This window comes from Lentinus tigrinus (assembly GCF_003813185.1).
Source record: "Lentinus tigrinus ALCF2SS1-7 unplaced genomic scaffold L226scaffold_1, whole genome shotgun sequence".
NCBI lineage: Eukaryota > Fungi > Basidiomycota > Agaricomycetes > Polyporales > Polyporaceae > Lentinus > Lentinus tigrinus.
In genome coordinates, this window is record NW_027137910.1 from 3,142,594 (window position 1) to 3,162,640 (window position 20,047).

The window sequence follows — 20,047 nt, forward strand, 5'->3', positions numbered from 1 at the left end:
TCCACTCAAGTTCTAGAGCCGTGAGTGATGGAGGCTGTGCGTCCTGATGTTGTCGCTTGCGAAGTATGACTGACCATTCTGGTGGTGTAGCGAATCGGATAATCAGGGTCCTAGATGATCGGAGGAAAAGAGTGCACCATGGTGCGAACATATGCCTACATACGCATAGTCAATTAGAGGCGGAAAGCAACCGCGCGACGCGTATCGGCCTCATGCTAGCCTGCGGGTCTAAGCTGGTATTGGGTAAAGGGACCAGCGTGCCTGCCTCTTAGGTGTTGCACACACGGCCAGCGAGGGCCTAAGGTATGCGGGGGTCCCGTCGTTCTCTTGCTCCAGTCCAGTGTTCACGCGTCGACCAGGTGCAGGACAACGCTCCCGGAGCCCCTCACTCATCCACACACTGCAATGCTCTACTGGCGAAAACTTCCACTCTTTGCCTCGTTCGTGCTATGGACGCATCACGCAGCAGGACTGTCTGCCAACCGCACGATAGACGATGAACTGGGCGATCTTGTTACCGGTACGAAGCCGCTCTACTTCCCCGAGGGCGTATGGAACCAGGGAATGTCGTGCACCATTTGCAACATCGGACCGTCTCAAGTGGATTTGTCGCAGACATTCGACGGCACCTGGCACGATGCGACCTACTTCCCAGGCCAGTCCGACTTGGAGGTCCATGCAAGCTTCACTGGCACGGCCGTCTACGTCTACTTCCTCGTCGCTGGAACATTCACGGACACTACGACCTTCATGAACACGACCTTCTTCATTGACGACGAGCCTGTCGGCCAGTTCACCCACTCACCCGACGCTCTCCCGGATATATCATATCGCGTTCCAGTGTACATGAACACTACCCTCGCCAATAGTGACCATATACTCGTCATGCGCGCCACTGGTGTCAACAAATCATTGATCCTCTTCGACTACATCGAATACACCGTTGAGACTCCCGACAAGACCAGCTCGCTATCCTCCACTCCGAGCCCTACAGTCACGATCCTCCATACGTTGCCCCCTCTACACAAACCAGTTGCTGCAATTGCGGGCGGAACAGTTGGTGGAGTCGTGGGCCTTGCAGCCATCGTCGCGCTCGTCGTCTTCCTTCTCCGTCGTCGACGATCGCAGCAGTCTCGACCGCGTTCTATTCTCACTATGGGAGAGCCGGAAGTCAAGAGTGACGACGAACTGCTGGGACGTGGCATTTCTGGATATCCATCGGGGCCTTGGTCACCATCTTCATTGGTCTCTGGGGGCATTCCCTATGGAGGTTCTCGAGGGTCGATTCACCAGTCACAGGGCTACGAGTTGCCACACCCTGGTGAGTTATACGTCCTGGGTCCGCATACCCCAACTGAACACGTTTCTCCACAATCTATGCATCTCGCACCTTCACGGTTGGTCACAGATTCATCCGCGAGTCAGCAGCAAGCAGAACTCTTGCAACGAATTGGAGCGCTCGAGACCCAGGTGCGGTCGCGCAAGATGGGCCAGACACCAGACAACACCGAGAACGTCGCTAGCGAGGCGAATCTACGTGGACTGCAAGACGAGATTGCTGCGCTACGAGGTGCGCTAGCTGGGCTGAGGACGGAGCTCGTTGATGAGAGGCGACTGGGGGAGGAGCCATTGCCTCAGTATGAGGCGAATATGCTATAGGACTTGATTGTGAGTGCTCATACTCTCCCTTCAGATCGCTGATACCGAGCTTTACGCACAGTTGAACCTTGAACCTCGAAGGTCGAGGTCTTTTTGTCTGTTTTAATTGAATGCAGTGTTAGTACATGACATGGGATAATGGGATACGAGGCACAGACTCGGAAGTGCACCGCTGTTCTCCGCCTACTCAGTCGGGAGCTCGATCACATCTCGACTTCGCTGTGTAATCAGCGCCACGATCACAATGCCAATGGCCTGTGCAAGATCCTTCTGGCTCCAAACTGCGCGGTTTTTCTGGGTAAGCTTGCGTTACGCTCCCACGCATTGTCGACTGAGAGTTCCGCCGCATCGCTAGGAAGTCACAAGGATGATGGACATCAGGTACCGTCCCCGACCTCACGGAAGCATGCCATTAGACTTCGAACATGCGCATGGCACATACACCGCTGGTCTTAATAGTTTACAGAGTCGATCCTTTCCCGCAACAAGCTTCAATGATGGGCAGCGCTCGTGGGCACGGACGCAGGGCTAGTTTATAAAATTTGGGCGGCCAGGGAGGTGCGTGGGTAGATCTATCACGGAAGCTGACAGCGTTTTCATCGGTATAGTATGCCGACCTGTGCTTCAATGGAAGGTCGCAACAGTCAGATCGCTTCTAAAAGAACTCTATCAAGGAGCAGCGGAGACCAATGTGCCCGACCCTGTTTCGTGCCCATGCGACGCCTCCGTACGTGCCCCCATCCCAGATCCCCCAGGACTTACTGAACAGCGTATCGTCCTCCCAGCCGGCGTCCACACCAGCTCATAGAGCATGCGTGCCGTGTCGGCTCGGCTAGCGCAGCTTCTCTTGTTATGGGTCTTGCTACGGACTACGCGCGTCGCAGGCGTTCTGGTCAACCGCACCATAGACGACGAATTGGGAGACGTTACCACCGGGTTCATCCCCACGTACTCACCACTGGACAAGTGGGCACGAGGTGACGAGTGCACTGGCTGCGACATTCATCCCGGTCTCGTCAACGTCACACAGGCCTTCGACCAGACATGGCACGACTCTACGTATCATCCTGGCGATCCCGACCACACGATCATCTTCGGATTCAACGGCACCGCCCTCTACGTGTACCACCTCCTAGCCAACACGCTGAATTCAGGCCAGACGACCACATTTACAAACCTCACTTTCTTCATGGACGGGCAGTATGCGGGGCAATTCATCCATGAGTCGGACAACACCTCCGACATTCTGTACAACGTGCTGGTGTTTAACCAGACAAACTTGTCGCATCAGAGACATTCGTTCAAGTCTGTGACGAATGGACCCACCGCCGCCCTCATCCTCTTCGATTACGCCATCTATACCACTGATAATGATACGACCACATCATCATCATCATCTGTCTCTTCCGACCACACTTCTACCACCTCTGGGACAAGCACATTGACCCCTCTCGCGCAGACGTCCTTGGCTTCAACATCCAAAACACCCGTTGGTGCCATTGTGGGCGGTACGGTGGGCGGTGTGGTGGCGCTTGCGGGGGTCGGGGCACTTATCGTCTGCCTCCGACGGAGGCGCACGATTCGGCCGCCGTCAATAGCGGAGAGAGTGGAACCTTTCACCATCGATGGCGGTGAGCACTCGTTCACAGATCTACCCTCCCGCCGCATGTCGCATCCTCCGAGGCTTCCAGACTTGCGGTTGGGCCGCAGCCGTCTGATGCCGGGGCCAGGCTCGTCCACAACAGGCAGCAGTAGCGCAGGTAAGCACAAAGTGTACTGTACTGGTCTCCATCGTTTGAGAACTCCTATTTCAGGATCAACAAGACACTTTTTCACCCCACATCGACCTCGTCTACCGCCCCTCCCACCGCAGTCTGTGTCTGGCCGGACTGATCGCTCCCGCGCGAACACCGAACTGGTTCAGCGCATACAAACGCTTGAAGCGCAGATGCGCTCACTGGAGACCCGGCAGCAGTCGGGGTCCTCGGGCAGTAATCGCGGTTCGCGAAGCAACCCATCCAGCAACAGCAACAGCAACAGCAGCGGTTCGCGTGGCCGGTCCGCGAATCGATCTGCACCCAGCTCAGGCCTGCGCAGCGAGCTCGCGAACCTCCGAAACGAAATCGCTGAGCTGCGCGCCGAACTCGAGCACGACCAGCAACTGTTGGCCGAGGTCGACGCTCCCCCTCCGTCCTACAATAGATAAGTCCGCAGAGTCAGCACATGCCACTACTATATATACCAGTGAGTCCTTGCTTCCGTGGCCCTGCGTCTAAATCGTTGACTTCCTGTGCCGTTGATAGGGTGGGGATCATATGGACCCTTGCATTACTACCGTTCTTCTTGCCACAATGTATCACTACGTATCAAGCCACTCCCTCTTGACAATCGAGGTACAGCCTCTGTTTGGTTTTCAGAAGCTGCCACAATGCTATGTATAGCCATCTGTATGACAAGCTCCGACACTACAATCTACTTCGCCACTTCCACTTCGCTTCCGCCGAAGAACCCCGGGCGTTAGGTGCGTCTCATCATCCTGTAGTCTGGGATACAGCCATAGATGTCACAGCGGCACACGTGCCGGTACTCTCACCCGCCGGCAGTGAGCTCGGATGAATGAGACGAAGGGGCTGATGAGTGGTTTGTTCGATGGTTTGTTGGCCCTCGCTCAGTTGCTTTTAGGTTCCTCAACCGGCCCTCTGCATTACTCGCGGACTCCCATGCCTTCCAATCGCTCGCCTCGAGCTTCGCCACGCCTGGCTACAAGCGCATCGTCCGCCTACAACGTGACCGTTGACGACAAATATGGCGATCAGAAGACAGGCTTCGTTCCTCTTTACCTTCCGCAGGGCGCATGGGCACAGGGTTCAGAGTGTAGCGGCTGCGCACTCAACTCTACCTACATCAATCCCAGCAAAGTTCTGAACGGCTCGTGGCATGACTCCACCTACCATCCCGGTAAACCGTTTGTGGAGATCTCCATAGACTTCGTCGGGATTGCAGTATACGTCTACCATGTTATCGTAAACCATCCTCCAGCTCCCGGGGTCACCGTCCTCACAAATCTCACCTTCGTCGTCGACAACGTGACGATGGGTACCTACACGCACCATCCCCACCCAGATAAACCGCCTATCCTGTACGACATTCCCGTCTACGTCAATACGAACCTCACGAACGAGAAGCACACACTTCAAATTCAGTCTGGGGGCCCTAGCGACGCCCTAGTTCTTTTCGACTACGTGCAGTACACCGTCGACCCGCCTTTGACTAGGACTCCCGAGCCTATTTCTGATCCTCCTTACACTGGCAGCATTACATTATCGTTTCCCACCACTACCTCTACATCCACACATCCCATATCATCCTCGTCGCCGCGGCTGAGTCCGGGAGCCATTGCAGCCATTGCAGTCTCCGTCGGACTTGCAGCGACCCTCGTCATCATTACCGCAGTGCTTTACCGCTGCCGAGCGCGGGCGAAGTCTCACAAGGCCACAGAAGACGAGACACAGCTGATCGCAGCGGGTACTCAGGAGCGTCACGACACGTTCGCGTCGTGTGCAGGTGCACTGCAGGTCCCACAAGCTTCCCCTCCCGCTGTGCCCTGGTCCTGCCCGTCGCCGCGCCCCACACTACCTCCGCCTCCGCCTCTGCCATCTCATGCCCCGCGTCGTCCACCTCCGCGGCACGGAGCTGACGTTCCGGCTCCGGCCTTGTCTGTGACTGGAACCGAACGCTCGGTTCGCTACGAGGAGCTCATGCAGGAGCTGGCTACGCTGGAGGATATGGTGAGGGGCATACAGGAAGCGGCTAAGGCAAGACGGTTGGGAACAGCAGGAAGGACCACTGATGGACAGACTGACGCTGTTCCCAGCGAAAGGTACACGGCAACACAGAAGGTCAAATTGATATCCATCCGGTCGCAGATGAAGAGGGTGCGAAGGATGATTCAGGACGAGCGGAGGCTGATGGAAGAGGCACTTCCGAGGTTCCAGAGATGATGGAGTGTTCGGGTGTAGTTGCGACATGGTTCGTGTTGTTCTGACAGGGCTCGCGCACTTCGGATATATGATAATATGTAGACTACTTACATACTATACAGTGCACTTCCTGACTCCTGTTCTGGCTGCAGGTATCCCGCGGGACCCGCAGGTTCGGACGGTGCTCGATTCACCAAACTGACCAAAGGCGTTGACAAAGCGCATCTGACAGACCTATGACGGACATCATTTCGCCTTTTGTTCTCGAGATCAACCTGCTGGGCGACGTATCGAAAAGGCGGGAGTCTTGCGCAGCAACCTCCGAAGAGTGGGCGAGTGTTACTGCAGGCGTAGAACCCTTGCCAGTGAAATTGAAAACGGATGAGAGAAAAAGGGAGAAAGAAAGCGTAGCGGCCAGGTACAAGCATGCATAAGCCCGAATGTAAACAGGTGAGCAAGCCTCCCGTGCAAAAACTGCGGATCTTCGCCCCAAGCAAGGAAGGATGTCGGGCACCAAGGCGTCGCGTCCAGCGTCGTTTCGAGTGAGAAGAAGGCTGTGACAAGCGACAGCCTTAGAAAACAGACCCAGCATTATATCCTCGGACGGCGCATGTTGAAGGTCGCTGCTCTCAAGGATGAGACAGTGACTATAAGGCATCACGGATATCGCCAGTAAGATGAGGAGTAGGACGTTGTAGCGGTTCCGGGTAGGGTTGACTTGCTAGTAACATGAAGAGGTCGCAAAGTGCGCAACGGTAAACCGTGGTAGGTATGTAGTAGGTGAGGAGAGATCCGAGTCGGAGGGTCTGTTGGCTGCAACGCGGCCCGTGGGGTCCGCGTCTATCTAGGACATGCTCCCGACCACCACCTCCTCCGCCTAAAGGCCTGAATATTTGAACGACCGTATCTTGCTCCCATTCAACATTTTGTCTTAATACCGTTTGCTACTTCACCTGCTTGGACATACACAACGAACGATGCCCACTATGCTCGGTCTTGCCTTCTACCATCCATCAACTCAGCACTTGAACCTCATTCCCAGTCACTGTTGACGTCGCCCAGTACTTGCATGTGCGTATCGACCTCGAATTTTCCTGGAAAGCTTCTACTTGTTCTTTGCGGTCGACCGCGCCTATGAGGGCAGCTCGCATCATGCCTCATCATGCGCTCCATGTGTCAGCGCCCACTTAGTTGATATCAAAAGCGAAGTCGATGAGGTGGGAGCGGTTCTGTCCGCTCATGTGGTAGCGTTTGTCTCGATATATATAGCGGCGTCGACGTCCGTGGGGTACTATTGCTGTGGTGGTATGCCTTGAAGACAGGTGAGTAGTGCATCCCCATGCCCTCATCGTCTTTATTCCGAGAGTCGATCCCCAGGTCGCCGCACGCTGCGAGCAGGCTCTACATGCGTCCCGTTCTAATACGCTCTTTTGCGCTCGTCCTTCTTGCGACCGTTTCCGGGGCTACCTTGGTCAATATCACCATTGATGATGCAAACGGCGATGCTTCTACCGGTTTGAAGCCTCAATACTCCCCTCTCTCTGCATGGTCGCAAGGTTCGACGTGCCCGAGGTGTCATATCACGCAGCATGCCGACGCGGCTCAAGCTTTCGAGGGAACATGGCACGATTCCACTTACCACCCCGGACAACCCCCGAATATTGTCCAGATGACATTCAACGGATCTGCTGTCTATGTCTACAACATGGTCGCCAATGTTATCCAGGACGGTACTACTACATTCACCAACCTAACCTTCTCTCTAGATGGCACCGAAGTTGGCCATTACATGCACGTCCCCCAGAATGACGCCGCATCGACCATCTTATACCGTACTGTTGTCTATCAGAACGCCAGCCTCACCCCTACTTCGCATGTGCTATCGATCGAGGCCGGCGGTACGACTGCTTCCCTTGTTCTCTTCGACTACGCGATCTACACCACAGAACGAGATGCGACAGACGTACCCTCGGCATCAGGGCAGCTGACTTCCACAACATCCGGCACTCAGACTGCAATGCCTCCTTTCGCGCCGACAACTACGTCGTCCGTGTCCGTGGATGGATCCCAGTCCTCATCCTCCAAATCGTCAGCTGTTGCGGTTGGGTCGGCCGTCGGTGCTGCAGTCGGAGTGGTTGCGGCACTGGCGACACTCGGCATCGGAGTATTCGTGCTTCGAAGACGCAGATCGCTAGCGCTGCCCTTGTTCAGTAGGAAAGCAACAAACCTACACGATCCGAGTCGTCCCTCATCCTTCAAAGGTACCAAGGACGACTCGCCTCATTCTTCGCCCGTCTCTCCCCTTCCCTCGCCTCTCTCTCCTCCTTCGCCCATGGCGCCTTCCCTCGAGATCAGTCAGGGGTCGCCATCCTTCAGCAGATCAGACCTCGTCTTCGCCCCCATCCCTACTCCGAGCCCCCGACACTCTGCAAGTCGGATCCCCACTCCATTGGCTACCCCTCCAACTCATCGCGCTGACGTACCTGCGTCCGCAGTCTCTGCAACCGAGACTGAGCATTCCATCCGCTTGTCCGACCTCACCAGGGAGATTGCTGAGCTCGAGAGTTACATGCGCGGGCTCCGCAGAGGAGAGAAGGGACGGAAGAGGCCACAGGGTCCGCGTGCTGATGCAGGGGATACCTCAGTCGAGGCGTTGCGGGAGAGGATGGCGCGGTTGCGGGAAGAATTGGAGGCCGAGAGAAGGTTGCTCGCTGAGGCTCGTCCTCGCGAAAGACGACCCAATCCATGGTCGCTGAAGGGGCGCCGGCTACGCGTCGTGAACCCGGAGGAGCTGTCCAATGCATGAGAGGAGTGCGCTCTTTGAAGAGGTATGTGCTTCTGTGTCGCACGACCTATGAGCTGATCTTACCAGGTACTGTTAGAGCTCTGACCCTCCAATGAGCATGACGGTAATTAGTAGGTACCTTCCCGACGATCGTCCGTACCATTCGGACCGTGGACGTACTCATTCCGGAGGCTATGGTGTGCATGTCCTCGTAGGATGCGCAGAGCCTGTCCACCATCGGTAACTGCAATACCTACCCCAGTAGGATTCCCATGTGACGAAATTCGAGTCACCTCGTCGGGTCGTTGCTGATGCCGGAACCGCTATTGCATCCATTGATGTATTATGCACTGTTGTTATTCAAAGGGATCCCGTTGCTGTCGGCGTGCTCAAGGTGTCAACCGGTCTTGTAGACAATCTGACCCCGCCACCACGCACAGCATGACAGAACTTAAACTTTGCACAAGCGTCCATAACCGACTGCTTAACGAGTTTTGACTCGATGATCTTGTGAGTACTTCCTTGCTCTCTACATTCACCCTCGCTGGGCTGGGCTAGGCTGTTCGGCCTTCTCACTCGCCATGGTCGCGTTGCGACTTAGGCTGGCCTCTCGCTTTCTCTTCGCACTCTTTTTCTTCAGACACGCTAGGTCTCTCTCGACGAACCGAACCATCGACGACGAGAAAGGGGACAGCGTCACGGGGCTGGTCCCGGAATATTCACCACCTGGGGCATGGCACCAGGGATCCACTTGCACGGCCTGCTTCGTCCATCTTGACACTTCCCAGGTTCTCGACGAAACATGGCACGACACCACACACCATCCCGGAGACCCAGAACCACGTTCAATCACCATGCGGTTCAACGGGACGGCTGTATACGTCTACAACGCCCTCGCGAACACGGTTACTGGCGCGGATACTGCCACAAACCTCACGTTCACGATCGACGGCGCACGCGTTGGATCGTTCTTCCATGCCCCGTCCAGTGGCACGGACTTCGATTATAACATACCCGTGCACGTCAGTACTGATCTCAAGAACCAGGAACACACTTTGGTCGTTCAGGCTGTCGGCGACGCCTCACCTTCCTTGATTCTGTTCGACTACGTCGTCTATACCTTCACCGACAAGCCCTCACCCTCAGGATCAAGCTCAAGTTCGAGCGTTCGAGTAAGTGTATTCAGTATGGTGTGCCGTTATCATGCTGAGACATCTTTCACTAGACGTCGCGCACGTCTGCACCTGCAGGATCCCCTTCATCTTCTCATTCAAGTTCTCGCCCTCCCATAGCGGCCATCATCGGCGGTGTAGTCGGCGGTGTAGTGACACTGCTGCTCATCGCGCTTCTCTTCCTCCTCCTGCGCAGGCGAGCGCGCAAGCAAGCACACGGTGTGCGCGTCCAAGAAGAGAGCTCACACGCCTATCGGGCACGCGCGGGTGACGGTATCCTTGCAGACGGTGATGAACGCCTTCTGCCCGCCACGGTGGCACCTGTCAGCACACGGCCTCCCCGGCCTTCTCGGCCTTCTCTCACCGCAGAAACGTCGGACATCTCACGTTGGGCCGTATCTGTCGCCCCCAGTGCCAGCCACACATCGCACAACGCCTCTTCCCATCCGATAGGAACTGCCCCCGATTCGCTGCTCTCGCAGTACAGCGCTGCGTCGCCGCCTGAGCTTCCTTCTGGGGGCTATATTCACGATAGTTCGGGGAGAGCTGTGGCGGCGCAGCCGCAAGTGATGCCTTCCCAGGTTGCGGCGCTCCGGAAGGAGCGTGAGAGGCGGGAGGAGAGGAGAGAGACATTGGTGGATGCACCCCCTAGCTACAACGATGCCCGCGTGTGACATCAGGTCTGAGGAACCTTCTTTCTCTCATTTGCTATTCGCACTTTTCTGGTACATGGCTATATCATTCTTGGTTTCATGTGTATCCCTCGCTCGCTCTCACATTGTACTCTCCAGGGCACACATTGTACATCGTCACTACAAGTCCACTATGATGTATACATATACACAGCTTGCTTGCTTCACGCGTTCGTCTGCCGTTTCCGGAACATGATCTCCGCGGTGGGGTCCGGGATGATGGCCGCCCCAAAGCACCTGTTCTCCGGCCTCGGTGCGTCATTGGCGAGCTTAAGGTCATAGTTGAGGACGATAAATGCGAGCATGGCCTTCAGCTCGTTCGCGGCGAAGAACCGGCCCGGGCTGTGTCGTCAAAGTGAGTAAAGAGAGCGACTCAGGCTTAGCATGAAGCGTACCAAGCGTGCTTCCCATGCCCGAAAGGAATGTACTCGATCGACGTGTTGACAAATTGGTGCTTCGTACCCTCGCCATCTCCCTCGCGCATACGAGAGAACCGGAAGGGGTCGAACGTCTCTGCGTTCTCGTAGATCGCGTCGTCATAGTGGGTTGGATAAGACGCAGCAACGATGAGCGTGTCCTTCGGGATGAAGGTCCCGTCGTTGAGAGTGATGTCGGTCAGTGTCTTGCGGGTCACCGAAGCTGCGCGAAGAGATCACAATGTCAGCCATATGCACGAGCAAGCTCCACATGCGGACGTACTGAGGCCGATTCCGTTAATACGCTGCGACTCCCTGAGGAAGCTGTCAACCTTCCACATCTTACCCATCGCGGCCTTCGACCACCCTTCAGCTGAGATGATGCCTTCGATCTCCTCGCGGAGAGGTTGTATGTACTCCGGGTACGCAGCAAGATCAAGGAGTGCGTGTGCAATGCTCTGCGGGACAAGATCACGTCAGCATACTACGTGCGACAATGATTCGCGCAACACGTACATTCGACGATGTGTGGATAGCAGCGAAGTTCACCAGCATGATCCTCTCAATGATCTGGACGTCAGAATAGTTCCTCGGTATCGAGCCTTCGAGAATCCATTGGAGCATGTCGTTCTGCCGGGTCATGTAAGCCAAATGACGGGAGAGAACGGAGTGTCCATACTGACAGGCTTCTCAGGATAGTCATCGCCAAACTCCTCCAACTTAGCTCTGCGTTCGTCGAGTAGTGGCTTGAGATGAGGAATGGTCTGGCGGACGGTGCTCTTGACGGCGCTGAAGTACTGGCCAAGCGAGCTGTCGGAACGTCAGGTGAGCCAATCCTTCGTAGATCCTCCCGTGGACGTACACTTTCAGGCTCTCCGGGATGAAGCTGATGAACACCTTGTCTTTGATGACATCGATTGTGAATCGGATGGCCAAGTCGAGGTATTCCTGGTTGCGACCTGGAACTCGCTTCAGCAGGCCACGGGGCGGAGGAGGCAAGCCATGCACGAACAAACAGGCAGTCCAACGAAGACACGGTTGCTAGCGCGAGAGACAATCTTCAGGGTGCTCTGGATAGCGTTGACCGTGATCCATTCTGGAGGAAGATCCTCAGATCCCTCCTCGGGCATGATAACCGAGGATAAGGATACGAACCATCGTCCTTCGCGTGGATGTAATCCGGGACGGCAGCTCGGAGCTCGTCGATGACGTCCGGTAGGACCGCGGTGAGTGACCTCATCAGTTTCTCTTTGATGATATCGACATGGAATGGGTCGTCCAACGGCTCCCGTCCGAGCATGAACCTGGTGTGGAGTGTCTTGGAGGCCCAGTCTGTCGAATATCACCTAGATAACATGTAGAATAGGCACACATACCTCTTCGACACCTTCGATAAACGACAACTCCTCGTCTGGTCTCTTCCGCAACTCATCCACCATCTTTGGTCCGGACACAATTACCATCCATTGCCCGAGAAGCGCGACCTTGAACACCGAGCCATGGAACTGCGAAGCAAGTCAGTGCGAACGGATGACCGAGCTTGACACAAATGCGTACTCGTTGGTAGCCCTCGCGAAGTAGTGCCTTCGGGTTACGCAGGAAGTTAATGGCGCTCAAGTAGGAGACCACAGGTGCGGAGGGGCCGCCGACCGTGGGGATATGACTGAGCTGCGTCGCATAGTGAGCAATGGCAAATGCTGATAGGATGGGAGATCTACCGGGTCAGACTTCCATTTGAACAAGTAGACACCTGCGAGGATCGCGAGGAGAGCGTAAATGACAGTCTGCGAGTCTCCCATCCTGTGTCGAGGATGGGGGATGGTAGATATGAGCCCACGGTGGCCCTCCTATCTTATATGTTACGTTTCTCGGAGACACATGTATCGAAGTCCGGTCAATGGGCGCGCCAAGCGACGGGCATGTTCTTCCCACCTGTAAGTGGAGATATTCTGCCGCTTTTCTGCGGATCTTGCGTAGGTCGCATTACGCACGGCATACCGTCTGGCAGCCGTACCTCCGAGAAGCACAGTCTATTTTCATACGAGGTCTCTTCATTTTCCAAAGGGCGCTCAATCCGCGATATCGAGAGCCCTACGTAGAGAATATCTTCCTGTGAACAGCGGACAGCCAGTGAATTGCAGCAGGGGACCACCTGACCACCTTTCTTACCGATTTCGAGTAACGCAGGGGTGGAGCAGGCGGCCCTTGGTAAACCGGTGAGAATTGAGTGGACGGCCACTCGAGAAGCTGAGAACTGCTGATCGATGTAGTTAACGATGACTCGGATTCAATTCAATGCGAGATCTGGGATTGAGATATGACTTCACGTGTGCTTACGTCGATGACGAGATGCTCACCGAGTAGTGCGGTGGTCAGGTCTATGCCGCTACACAGAAGTTGGTGGTGGTTGTAGACAGTGAGGAAGGGATCCGGAACAGTAACCATGTTACCGAGCCCGGGATTTTCGGAGTGCTAGGCGCTGGATCCAACTGTCTGCTCCTGCGGCACACTACTGACCATCGACTTGCAAAGCTAAGTCTGAACATCAATTGCCACTTCACCAAAACACAGTACACGTGAGTCATATTATGCCTTTCTCGGGAGTCGTCTGCGGAAGAGAATCTCCGCGCTGGGATTGGGAATGAGGTTAAGCCCAAAACACACGTTCTCCGGCCTACCGGCAGAGTCATTCGCGAATTTGAGATCATAATTGAGTACGATGAACGCGAGCATGGCCTTGAGCTCGTTTGCAGCGAAGAAACGCCCCGGACTGTGCGACGAATGATCATCAGCCAAGACAACAGCGGACTCATCTCATTGCGGACAATGCCCCGACGTACCAAGCGTGTTTCCCATGTCCGAAAGAGAGGTACTCGATCGAGGTGTTCACGAACTGATGTTTCGTGCCCTCGCCATCCTCGCCGCGCATACGAGAGAAGCGGAAAGGGTCGAACGCCGAAGCGTTCTCGTAGATCGAGTCGTCATAATGCATTGGGTATGACGCAGCACCAATGAACGTGCCTTTCGGGATGAAGGTCCCGTCGAGGAGCGTGATGTCTTTCATCACCTTGCGTGTCACGGAGGCTGCGAAAAGAGAGAGAGAGTAAGCCCAGTGATCTCCCGCCCACTGACCCGCATAATCCGGAGGTGACGTACTCAGGCCAATCCCATTTATACGTTGCGATTCTTTGAGGAAACTATCGATCTTCCACATCTTACCCATCCCTGCCTTCGTCCATCCCTCGGCTGCGACAATGGCCTCGACTTCCTCGCGTAGAGGTTGGATATACTCCGGATACGCGGCGAGGTCGAGCAATGCGTGGGAGAGGCTCTGAGAAATATGTACGAGCGTCAGCATATCCTGCGCGTTAGGTGTAGTCGATACGTACCATGGATGAGGTGTGGATGGCGGCGAAGTTCACCAAGAGTATCCGTTCGATGATTTGGACGTCTGTGTAGCTCCTTGGGATGGCCTCTTCAAGGATCCACTGAAGCATGTCGTTCTAATATGATCTACGTCAAGCCACTGGCGAACGCGAATGACAACATGAAACCTACGGGCTTGCCTGGATAGGCATCTCCATGCTCTATCAGCTTCGCTCGCCGGTCGTCAAGCAGCGGCTTCAAGTGAGGGATGGCTTGGCGGGCGGTTCGCTTGCCAGACCCCAGGTATCGGCTGAAGGAACTAAGGAGCGCAAAGTGAGTCGGCGAGTCGAGTTTGTTCATGCACCACGAACGTACGCTCTCATGCTCTCAGGAAGGTTCCGGACAAGGAAGGCATCTTTTACAACGTCCAGCGTGAACCTAATAGCCAAGTTGAGGTATTCTTGATTGCGACCTAGCACGTGCGTCAAGCAACCGCCTCACGCAAACTGACGCGAGTGGGACGTACAGATGGCAAGTCCGACGAAGACACGGTTACTGGTGCGAGCAACGATATTCAATATCGTCTGTAGGGCATTGACGCTTATCCACTCTGAAGGACCGGCGTTTTTAGCTCTCTTCTCACGGTCAGTCATAATGAGGACGTACCGTCGTCTTCTGCGTGGATGTAGTCCGGCACGGCACTTTGAAGCTCGTCGATCACGTCCGGAAGGACCGCAACGAGTGACCTCATCAGCTTCTCCCTGATGATCTCGACATGGAAGGGATCATCCACGGGCTCGCGACCGAGCGTGAATCTCAGTTGTAAGGTCTTGTGGCAGGAACCGGGATGCTACTGAATCACGCGTTACCATCTCGGAGACGGGCGGCACGTACCTCCTCCGCGCCCTCGAGGAACGACACCTCATCATCCGGTCTCCTCCTCAGGTCGTCCACCATCTTCGGACCAGAGACGACGACCATCCATTGTCCGAAGAGCGCGATCTTGAATGTGGACCCATGAAACTATAGGCCGCAACAGGGTTAGCAACTTCGTCAGCCATGATCCTGAAGCTGGCTGGGCCGTGTACGCACTCGCTCATAGCCCTCCTTAATCAATGCCCGCGAATTTCGCAGATAGTTGAACGTGCTCCAGTAAGATAGTATGGGGACAGAGGGACCCCCGACGGTTGGAATATGGCGGAGCTGTATCGAGCGTGTTGGTCATGAGGACTATCAATAGAACGTGGGAGAGCGCACCGGGTCTGTTCGCCATCGGACGATGTACACCGCTACAAAGACTGCGAGAAGGGCATACAGGATAGGGTGGTCCTCCATAGGTGTTCAGAAGTGGTCGGCTCGATGCGTGTGGGGGGTGAACCGTGGCCGATAGGTTATACTCACGGGTCCTTGAGGGACCCTGCATGAAAAGCAGTCCTATTAGCGACGCGCCCAGGGGATGTCACTCCCAGCTGCGACCACAGTCCCCTTAAAGCCCGCACGGGTACATGGTGGCGGTCTATGGGAATATGTTGCTCGAGAAGTCGTCAAGTGCTGCCCTGTGCCCACTCCAATCAGGCGCTGCTATGGAAGTTCATCTGACGATCACGTATTAGGACTTGCTTCTTCTGTAATAAGAACAACCAATTAGCAGGCTTTGGCCAGTGCAGACTAACCCTGTCGCCGGAGAGTCACTAGTCACTGTCCGATGTCGGTGCTCACCTGTAACTGGCATGCTAGTGGAAACTTCATTGGCTTCCCGTCTTCGTCTCAAGTCTTGCTGCTTCTTGCCACACCTACACGCTTTGCGACGATAGACAACGAGGGGGAGATCGTCGGCCTGACCATAGCTGTCCTGAATCATGGTGGGTACGGCGTCCGAACGCGTGGCCGCGGCCTGGCAGACGCCCAAACGTCGAGCGTCGAGACTCGACCTGACCATCCAGACACGGTTCTTCCTCCTTCTCAACTCAACCACGGTGGTCAGTGCCCCAATCCATGCAACATATTTTTCGGTCAGATACTCAGCTGAGACATGTGCACTGATACAGTCTGGTAATTTACGCATCGACCGCGGTGCCAACACAAGTACTAGCAGGCCATGTTCGCCAACCCACCGGGGGCCGTTCAGGTTAACGAAGACGTTCTGCATGAGCTACTGCTCTACGTGGGACCGAAAGAACACGTAGCTGCAGCCCTGGTATCCCGTTTGTGGACCCTCCCAGCCCAGAAAGCCCTCTATCGATCCATCGTCTTCCACACCTGGAACAGCGCCCCCCAGTCCTCCGGACAGAGGCTCATAGAGGCCCTGAGAAACCACTCTCATCTACGCGCTCTCGTGCGTCAGATCTGCATCCACGCGTCGCCGGCTGGAGAAGATCAGGCTCTAGACTGGGTGGACATGTTCCCGCCGAACAGCCTCCGCAACCTCACCTACATCTGCTGGCCGCGCAATGCTTTCGACATAGCGCTCCTCAAGAGGGACGTCGTGCGCACCGTGCCTCACCTCACCGCTAGCGGCCCCATGACCGCCGATGGATTGAGGGCATGCTTTGATCTCCCCTTGATGGAGACCCTCGAGCTCGACCTTAGCGAGTGGGAGACGAACGTCCGAATACAAAGCAGACTTTCGCTGGACGCGTCCAAAGCCCCGAGGCTCAAACACCTCTACATGAATGTCACGTATTTCCACGAGCCGATCGTGAACCTCGTTCTCGCCGCGTTCGCTCCCCAGCTGCACTCCCTGCACATCCACGTCTCCCCTGGGAAGAAGCTCACCTACATGATAGAATCCACACAGGCGAAGTGGGCGAAAGATTTCACCGCGCACGTCTGTAGAGGACAGAACTTGACCCGCGTCGTCTTCAGCGGGTTTCCCAACCTGCAAACATTCGTCATCTTGGACCCGGCGAGTATGGATCCTGAGCTACTTGCGGGGCCTACCAGTGGATCGTTGGCCGGGATAGTCAGTCGTAGCGGGAGCACGCAGAATAAGCTGCAGCCGTTCCTCAATGAGCTCGCGCAGCGGTCGGTTGTCGAGCATCTGGGCTGCATCGAGGGGCTGTACACGGAGGAACTCTTCCAGAAGCTGCCGCGCACCATGCGTGTACTCGAGTTCTACATCGAAGAGGAGACGTATCCGTGTGAAGGTGCCCTGCTGGACTTGTTAGGCCGTGTGCAGCGCGACGGGCTGTCCTTGCGGAGGGTGAGGGTTTTTGCGCCCGAGGAGCGACGAGATGTATTCCGGGCGATTGAGGCGGCGTGCAAAGAAAATGGGGTCGAATTCGAGTTCTTCCCCGTGCTGCCGCCTTTGCACAACCCTCCGACCCGTCCTGCGATCGTTTGGGACTAGTGCTTTATCATCAGACTCGATTTTTTGGTACTTCGTGGCGATTACTCAGGCATCGATATTTTGTTAATCACGTTCACGATTTCTGTAGTAGTATGCAAAGAGCAGGAAGGCAGATCTACGATTGGAAGATACGATACAACAGCAATGTACACTATGCGTACTGTCCTATACAACTAAAGCAAACAAAGCAAAGCAGAGCAATAGGTAAGGCAGCAGCCTCAATGGATCTCGAAAGCGTTCCACGCAGGCACGACCCTGCCTTCAACGTCGACGTCAACCCAGCGGCTTCGCGCCGGATTCGGGTCGCCCGAGTAGTAGTCCCCATCATCGTCAAAGCCAAAGGCATGCTCGAACCCGAACCCGAGCGCGGCCATCCGGCAAATGTTTGACCTGCACAAGTTTGTCAGGAGTACATCCCACAGACAGCGCGGCGATACGTACCCTTCTCCGCACACCACAGCACCCGGAACGACCTCCCCGGGCCACGACCACAGGCCGCTCACCATCGCGAGGTCGACGATCATCCCTCTCGTCAGCCGGATCCGCTCCTCCAGGGACTCCTTGTCGAATTCCGCCTGCACGTACTCATGCACAGGTGCAAGTCCGCGCAGCTCGGGCTTCGTACTATGTGCAAGCGAGAACACTGCCGTCGCTGTCGGGAATGCCGAGACGAACTCCCTCGCAGCAGGTGGAGAGTCCGAAGCGAGCCATATAAGCGGCGGCGCGGGGAAGTGGTCATCATGGCCCGAGGAGACATCGCGGTCGGAGCTCTGATCTCCAATGTCGTCAAAGTCGGCTCCAGTGGTAGACACAGATGAAGAAGCGTTGCCATAGAACTTGTCCCATGTTGTCCGCGCACCGTCAATGAACTTCTGCAGTGGTATCTTCTTGTCCGGGTAGAACGGGTAGGCGGACGGGATGCGGTCTCCCCGACGGACGTGGACACCAATATACAGAGCTGGTTTGGGAACGGTGCTGTCGGTGCGGCGCCCGTCGGTTGACGCTGCTGGCGGCTTCGGCTGCGAGAGGATGGAGACTACCTCTTCCCGTGCAGCGCGTACTAGAGCTGCAGTGCGCGCGTTGGGACGTATGACCTCCTCGAGAGATATCCGTGCGCGTTCATAGATTGGTTTTTGGCGGTTCATATGGTGTCCGAACCTGGCCGGGCGTGAGCTGACGAAGTAAGCGCACGCATGGGTGTAGGTACTCACGGATCCTCGTACTCCTCCTTAAACGCGTGGCCCATATGGAACATGGCTGTCCTGGAGCTCATGACCTAAGTACACGCGTGTGAGTTTGAAATAGCCACTAATTTCAGGGGAACGTACCCAGTGCCTACTTAACATATCAGTTGTGAGGACTCAAAAAGGGTACTATAGAAACGCACCTTGCCGTCCGCGGACATGCCACAAGCTCTGGCCAGTCAAACGTATGAGTGCTATCGACATTCACAGTACGAAGTTGACAGACCTTCGGGTGGTGGAGCACGACAACCGGGTTCCAGTCCCGGATCCAAGCCCCGGATATTTTGGAAGTGGTCAGTCCACCTGCACGTAAACCGTCAGTTCGTGCATATAGATAGAACTCGTCATGACTTACTTGCCACGGTTCCAGTACGTGTCGTCAACAAAGAACGTGCGGTTGCGCTGAAAACCTGTCAGTGAACTGCATGTGGCCGAATCATTAGATTCGCACCTCTCGAGCGAAGGCGGCAGCTTGAGCCATCAAGGCAAGGTCCGCCGCGAGCCCAACGTGTCCGTCAAGCATGTAAGTGATCGTGCTTGTGCAGACCTTTGTTGGCATCCCTTCGGGTAAATGGTAGTCCGTAGCATCATCGTGGTGTTGGACGTCCAGCGGTCCCATGTGGGGTTCGTCCCAGTAGTCTCCATGGTGCATGAACTTGGTCATCGTGTAGCATTCGTCTCGGTATTCGTTGCCGGTGAGGGGGAAGCGCGTGTAGTTCTCGTACGAGATGTACGTCCGCGCTGGCATGTCGTCCATACTCGAGGACTGGGAAGGCGCAGAAACAGGGGTGGGGGCCTGTGACGTTGCTGCTGCTGCTGATGCTGCGGCCGAGCCAAGGGAAGATGTCTCTACCACTCCAGCCACAGCGTCGGAGGATTGAAGCAGTGCAGCTTCCAGACTGCCGGGTCGTTTGACCGAGATGACAATGAAGACGAAGAGCGTCATGGCCAAGACCGACCCGCTGATGAGGGGTGCCTTGTTGAGCGCAGTCCGAGCCCACCCCTTGACTGACCATGGGCCACCATCCTTCGCCCGAACATCGTGATCGTCTCCACGGCTCCTGTATCCCGGCGAGAGAAGAGGCTGAGACTGTTCGTTGCGGTAGTCCTTGCCCTCGTCGTCTTGGTATGTCTCAAGTTCGAGTTCAGTGAAGCCCTCTTCCGCGCGTCCGGCGCGCGAATGAGGTGTCCTGGGAGTGAGCACGCGGGAATCCGAGAGCGAAGGACGTCCGAATCCTGTGACGAAGATGTCGGACGGGGGTCGTTTTAGCGGCATTCCTCGAGAATGATGAAGAAGTGGTCGTGGTGGTCGTGGATAAAGAGGGTAGTAGTGACGGTCAACGTCGAACAAAGTCAATATAAATGGTGGCCCGAGGGTGAGCCT

At 55.8% G+C, this 20,047-nt stretch overlaps 11 protein-coding genes across 11 annotated transcripts; 7 read left to right on the forward strand and 4 right to left on the reverse strand.

The window, feature by feature from the left end:
* The first annotated feature begins 90 nt into the window (after positions 1 to 90).
* L226DRAFT_528922 (uncharacterized protein) lies at positions 91 to 1,845 on the forward strand. The gene is made up of 4 exons (XM_067679491.1): positions 91 to 303; positions 360 to 1,321; positions 1,409 to 1,668; positions 1,721 to 1,845. The coding sequence occupies exons 2-3, from the start codon at positions 406 to 408 to the stop codon at positions 1,657 to 1,659; spliced, it is 1,167 nt and encodes a 388-aa protein (XP_067543365.1). The 5' UTR covers positions 91 to 303; positions 360 to 405; the 3' UTR covers positions 1,660 to 1,668; positions 1,721 to 1,845.
* On the forward strand, positions 1,635 to 2,310 carry L226DRAFT_37372 (uncharacterized protein). The gene is made up of 5 exons (XM_067674331.1): positions 1,635 to 1,668; positions 1,721 to 1,957; positions 2,015 to 2,040; positions 2,119 to 2,217; positions 2,268 to 2,310. The coding sequence occupies exons 2-4, from the start codon at positions 1,798 to 1,800 to the stop codon at positions 2,155 to 2,157; spliced, it is 225 nt and encodes a 74-aa protein (XP_067543366.1). The 5' UTR covers positions 1,635 to 1,668; positions 1,721 to 1,797; the 3' UTR covers positions 2,158 to 2,217; positions 2,268 to 2,310.
* L226DRAFT_37398 (uncharacterized protein) lies at positions 2,303 to 4,008 on the forward strand. Its single transcript, XM_067674336.1, has 4 exons — positions 2,303 to 2,386; positions 2,445 to 3,419; positions 3,474 to 3,903; positions 3,963 to 4,008. Exons 2-3 carry the CDS (start codon positions 2,471 to 2,473, stop codon positions 3,863 to 3,865), a joined length of 1,341 nt encoding a protein of 446 aa, XP_067543367.1. The 5' UTR covers positions 2,303 to 2,386; positions 2,445 to 2,470; the 3' UTR covers positions 3,866 to 3,903; positions 3,963 to 4,008.
* A 157-nt stretch (positions 4,009 to 4,165) lies between these two features.
* On the forward strand, positions 4,166 to 5,774 carry L226DRAFT_528924 (uncharacterized protein). Its single transcript, XM_067679492.1, has one exon. It carries the CDS (start codon positions 4,272 to 4,274, stop codon positions 5,658 to 5,660), a length of 1,389 nt encoding a protein of 462 aa, XP_067543368.1. The 5' UTR covers positions 4,166 to 4,271; the 3' UTR covers positions 5,661 to 5,774.
* A 1,204-nt stretch (positions 5,775 to 6,978) lies between these two features.
* L226DRAFT_518689 (uncharacterized protein) lies at positions 6,979 to 8,445 on the forward strand (the record flags this gene model as incomplete). The annotated part of the gene is made up of 1 exon (XM_067678556.1): positions 6,979 to 8,445. The coding sequence occupies one exon, from the start codon at positions 6,979 to 6,981 to the stop codon at positions 8,443 to 8,445; it is 1,467 nt and encodes a 488-aa protein (XP_067543369.1).
* A 454-nt stretch (positions 8,446 to 8,899) lies between these two features.
* Positions 8,900 to 9,847, forward strand: L226DRAFT_37444 (uncharacterized protein). The gene has a single exon (XM_067674341.1). It carries the CDS (start codon positions 9,006 to 9,008, stop codon positions 9,714 to 9,716), a length of 711 nt encoding a protein of 236 aa, XP_067543370.1. The 5' UTR covers positions 8,900 to 9,005; the 3' UTR covers positions 9,717 to 9,847.
* A 605-nt stretch (positions 9,848 to 10,452) lies between these two features.
* L226DRAFT_565329 (cytochrome P450) lies at positions 10,453 to 12,503 on the reverse strand (the record flags this gene model as incomplete). The annotated part of the gene is made up of 11 exons (XM_067683785.1): positions 10,453 to 10,630; positions 10,684 to 10,927; positions 10,988 to 11,162; positions 11,221 to 11,334; positions 11,388 to 11,514; positions 11,567 to 11,663; positions 11,717 to 11,800; positions 11,860 to 12,022; positions 12,081 to 12,209; positions 12,262 to 12,372; positions 12,423 to 12,503. 11 exons carry the CDS (start codon positions 12,501 to 12,503, stop codon positions 10,453 to 10,455), a joined length of 1,503 nt encoding a protein of 500 aa, XP_067543371.1.
* Positions 12,504 to 13,290: 787 nt separating this feature from the next.
* Positions 13,291 to 15,405, reverse strand: L226DRAFT_565330 (cytochrome P450; the record flags this gene model as incomplete). Its single annotated transcript, XM_067683786.1, has 11 exons — positions 13,291 to 13,474; positions 13,545 to 13,788; positions 13,861 to 14,035; positions 14,094 to 14,207; positions 14,263 to 14,389; positions 14,446 to 14,542; positions 14,597 to 14,680; positions 14,737 to 14,920; positions 14,965 to 15,093; positions 15,163 to 15,273; positions 15,328 to 15,405. The coding sequence occupies 11 exons, from the start codon at positions 15,403 to 15,405 to the stop codon at positions 13,291 to 13,293; spliced, it is 1,527 nt and encodes a 508-aa protein (XP_067543372.1).
* Positions 15,406 to 15,453: 48 nt separating this feature from the next.
* L226DRAFT_37596 (uncharacterized protein) lies at positions 15,454 to 16,049 on the reverse strand. Its single transcript, XM_067674352.1, has 2 exons — positions 15,790 to 16,049; positions 15,454 to 15,744 (listed from the first exon to the last, which is right to left on the reverse strand). The coding sequence occupies exons 1-2, from the start codon at positions 16,007 to 16,009 to the stop codon at positions 15,680 to 15,682; spliced, it is 285 nt and encodes a 94-aa protein (XP_067543373.1). The 5' UTR covers positions 16,010 to 16,049; the 3' UTR covers positions 15,454 to 15,679.
* Positions 15,700 to 17,495, forward strand: L226DRAFT_37626 (uncharacterized protein). Its single transcript, XM_067674356.1, has 2 exons — positions 15,700 to 16,049; positions 16,119 to 17,495. The coding sequence occupies exon 2, from the start codon at positions 16,169 to 16,171 to the stop codon at positions 17,417 to 17,419; it is 1,251 nt and encodes a 416-aa protein (XP_067543374.1). The 5' UTR covers positions 15,700 to 16,049; positions 16,119 to 16,168; the 3' UTR covers positions 17,420 to 17,495.
* On the reverse strand, positions 17,495 to 20,047 carry L226DRAFT_497942 (uncharacterized protein). Its single transcript, XM_067677639.1, has 8 exons — positions 19,115 to 20,047; positions 19,019 to 19,065; positions 18,890 to 18,966; positions 18,807 to 18,834; positions 18,748 to 18,754; positions 18,631 to 18,695; positions 17,861 to 18,577; positions 17,495 to 17,809 (listed from the first exon to the last, which is right to left on the reverse strand). Exons 1-8 carry the CDS (start codon positions 19,937 to 19,939, stop codon positions 17,638 to 17,640), a joined length of 1,938 nt encoding a protein of 645 aa, XP_067543375.1. The 5' UTR covers positions 19,940 to 20,047; the 3' UTR covers positions 17,495 to 17,637.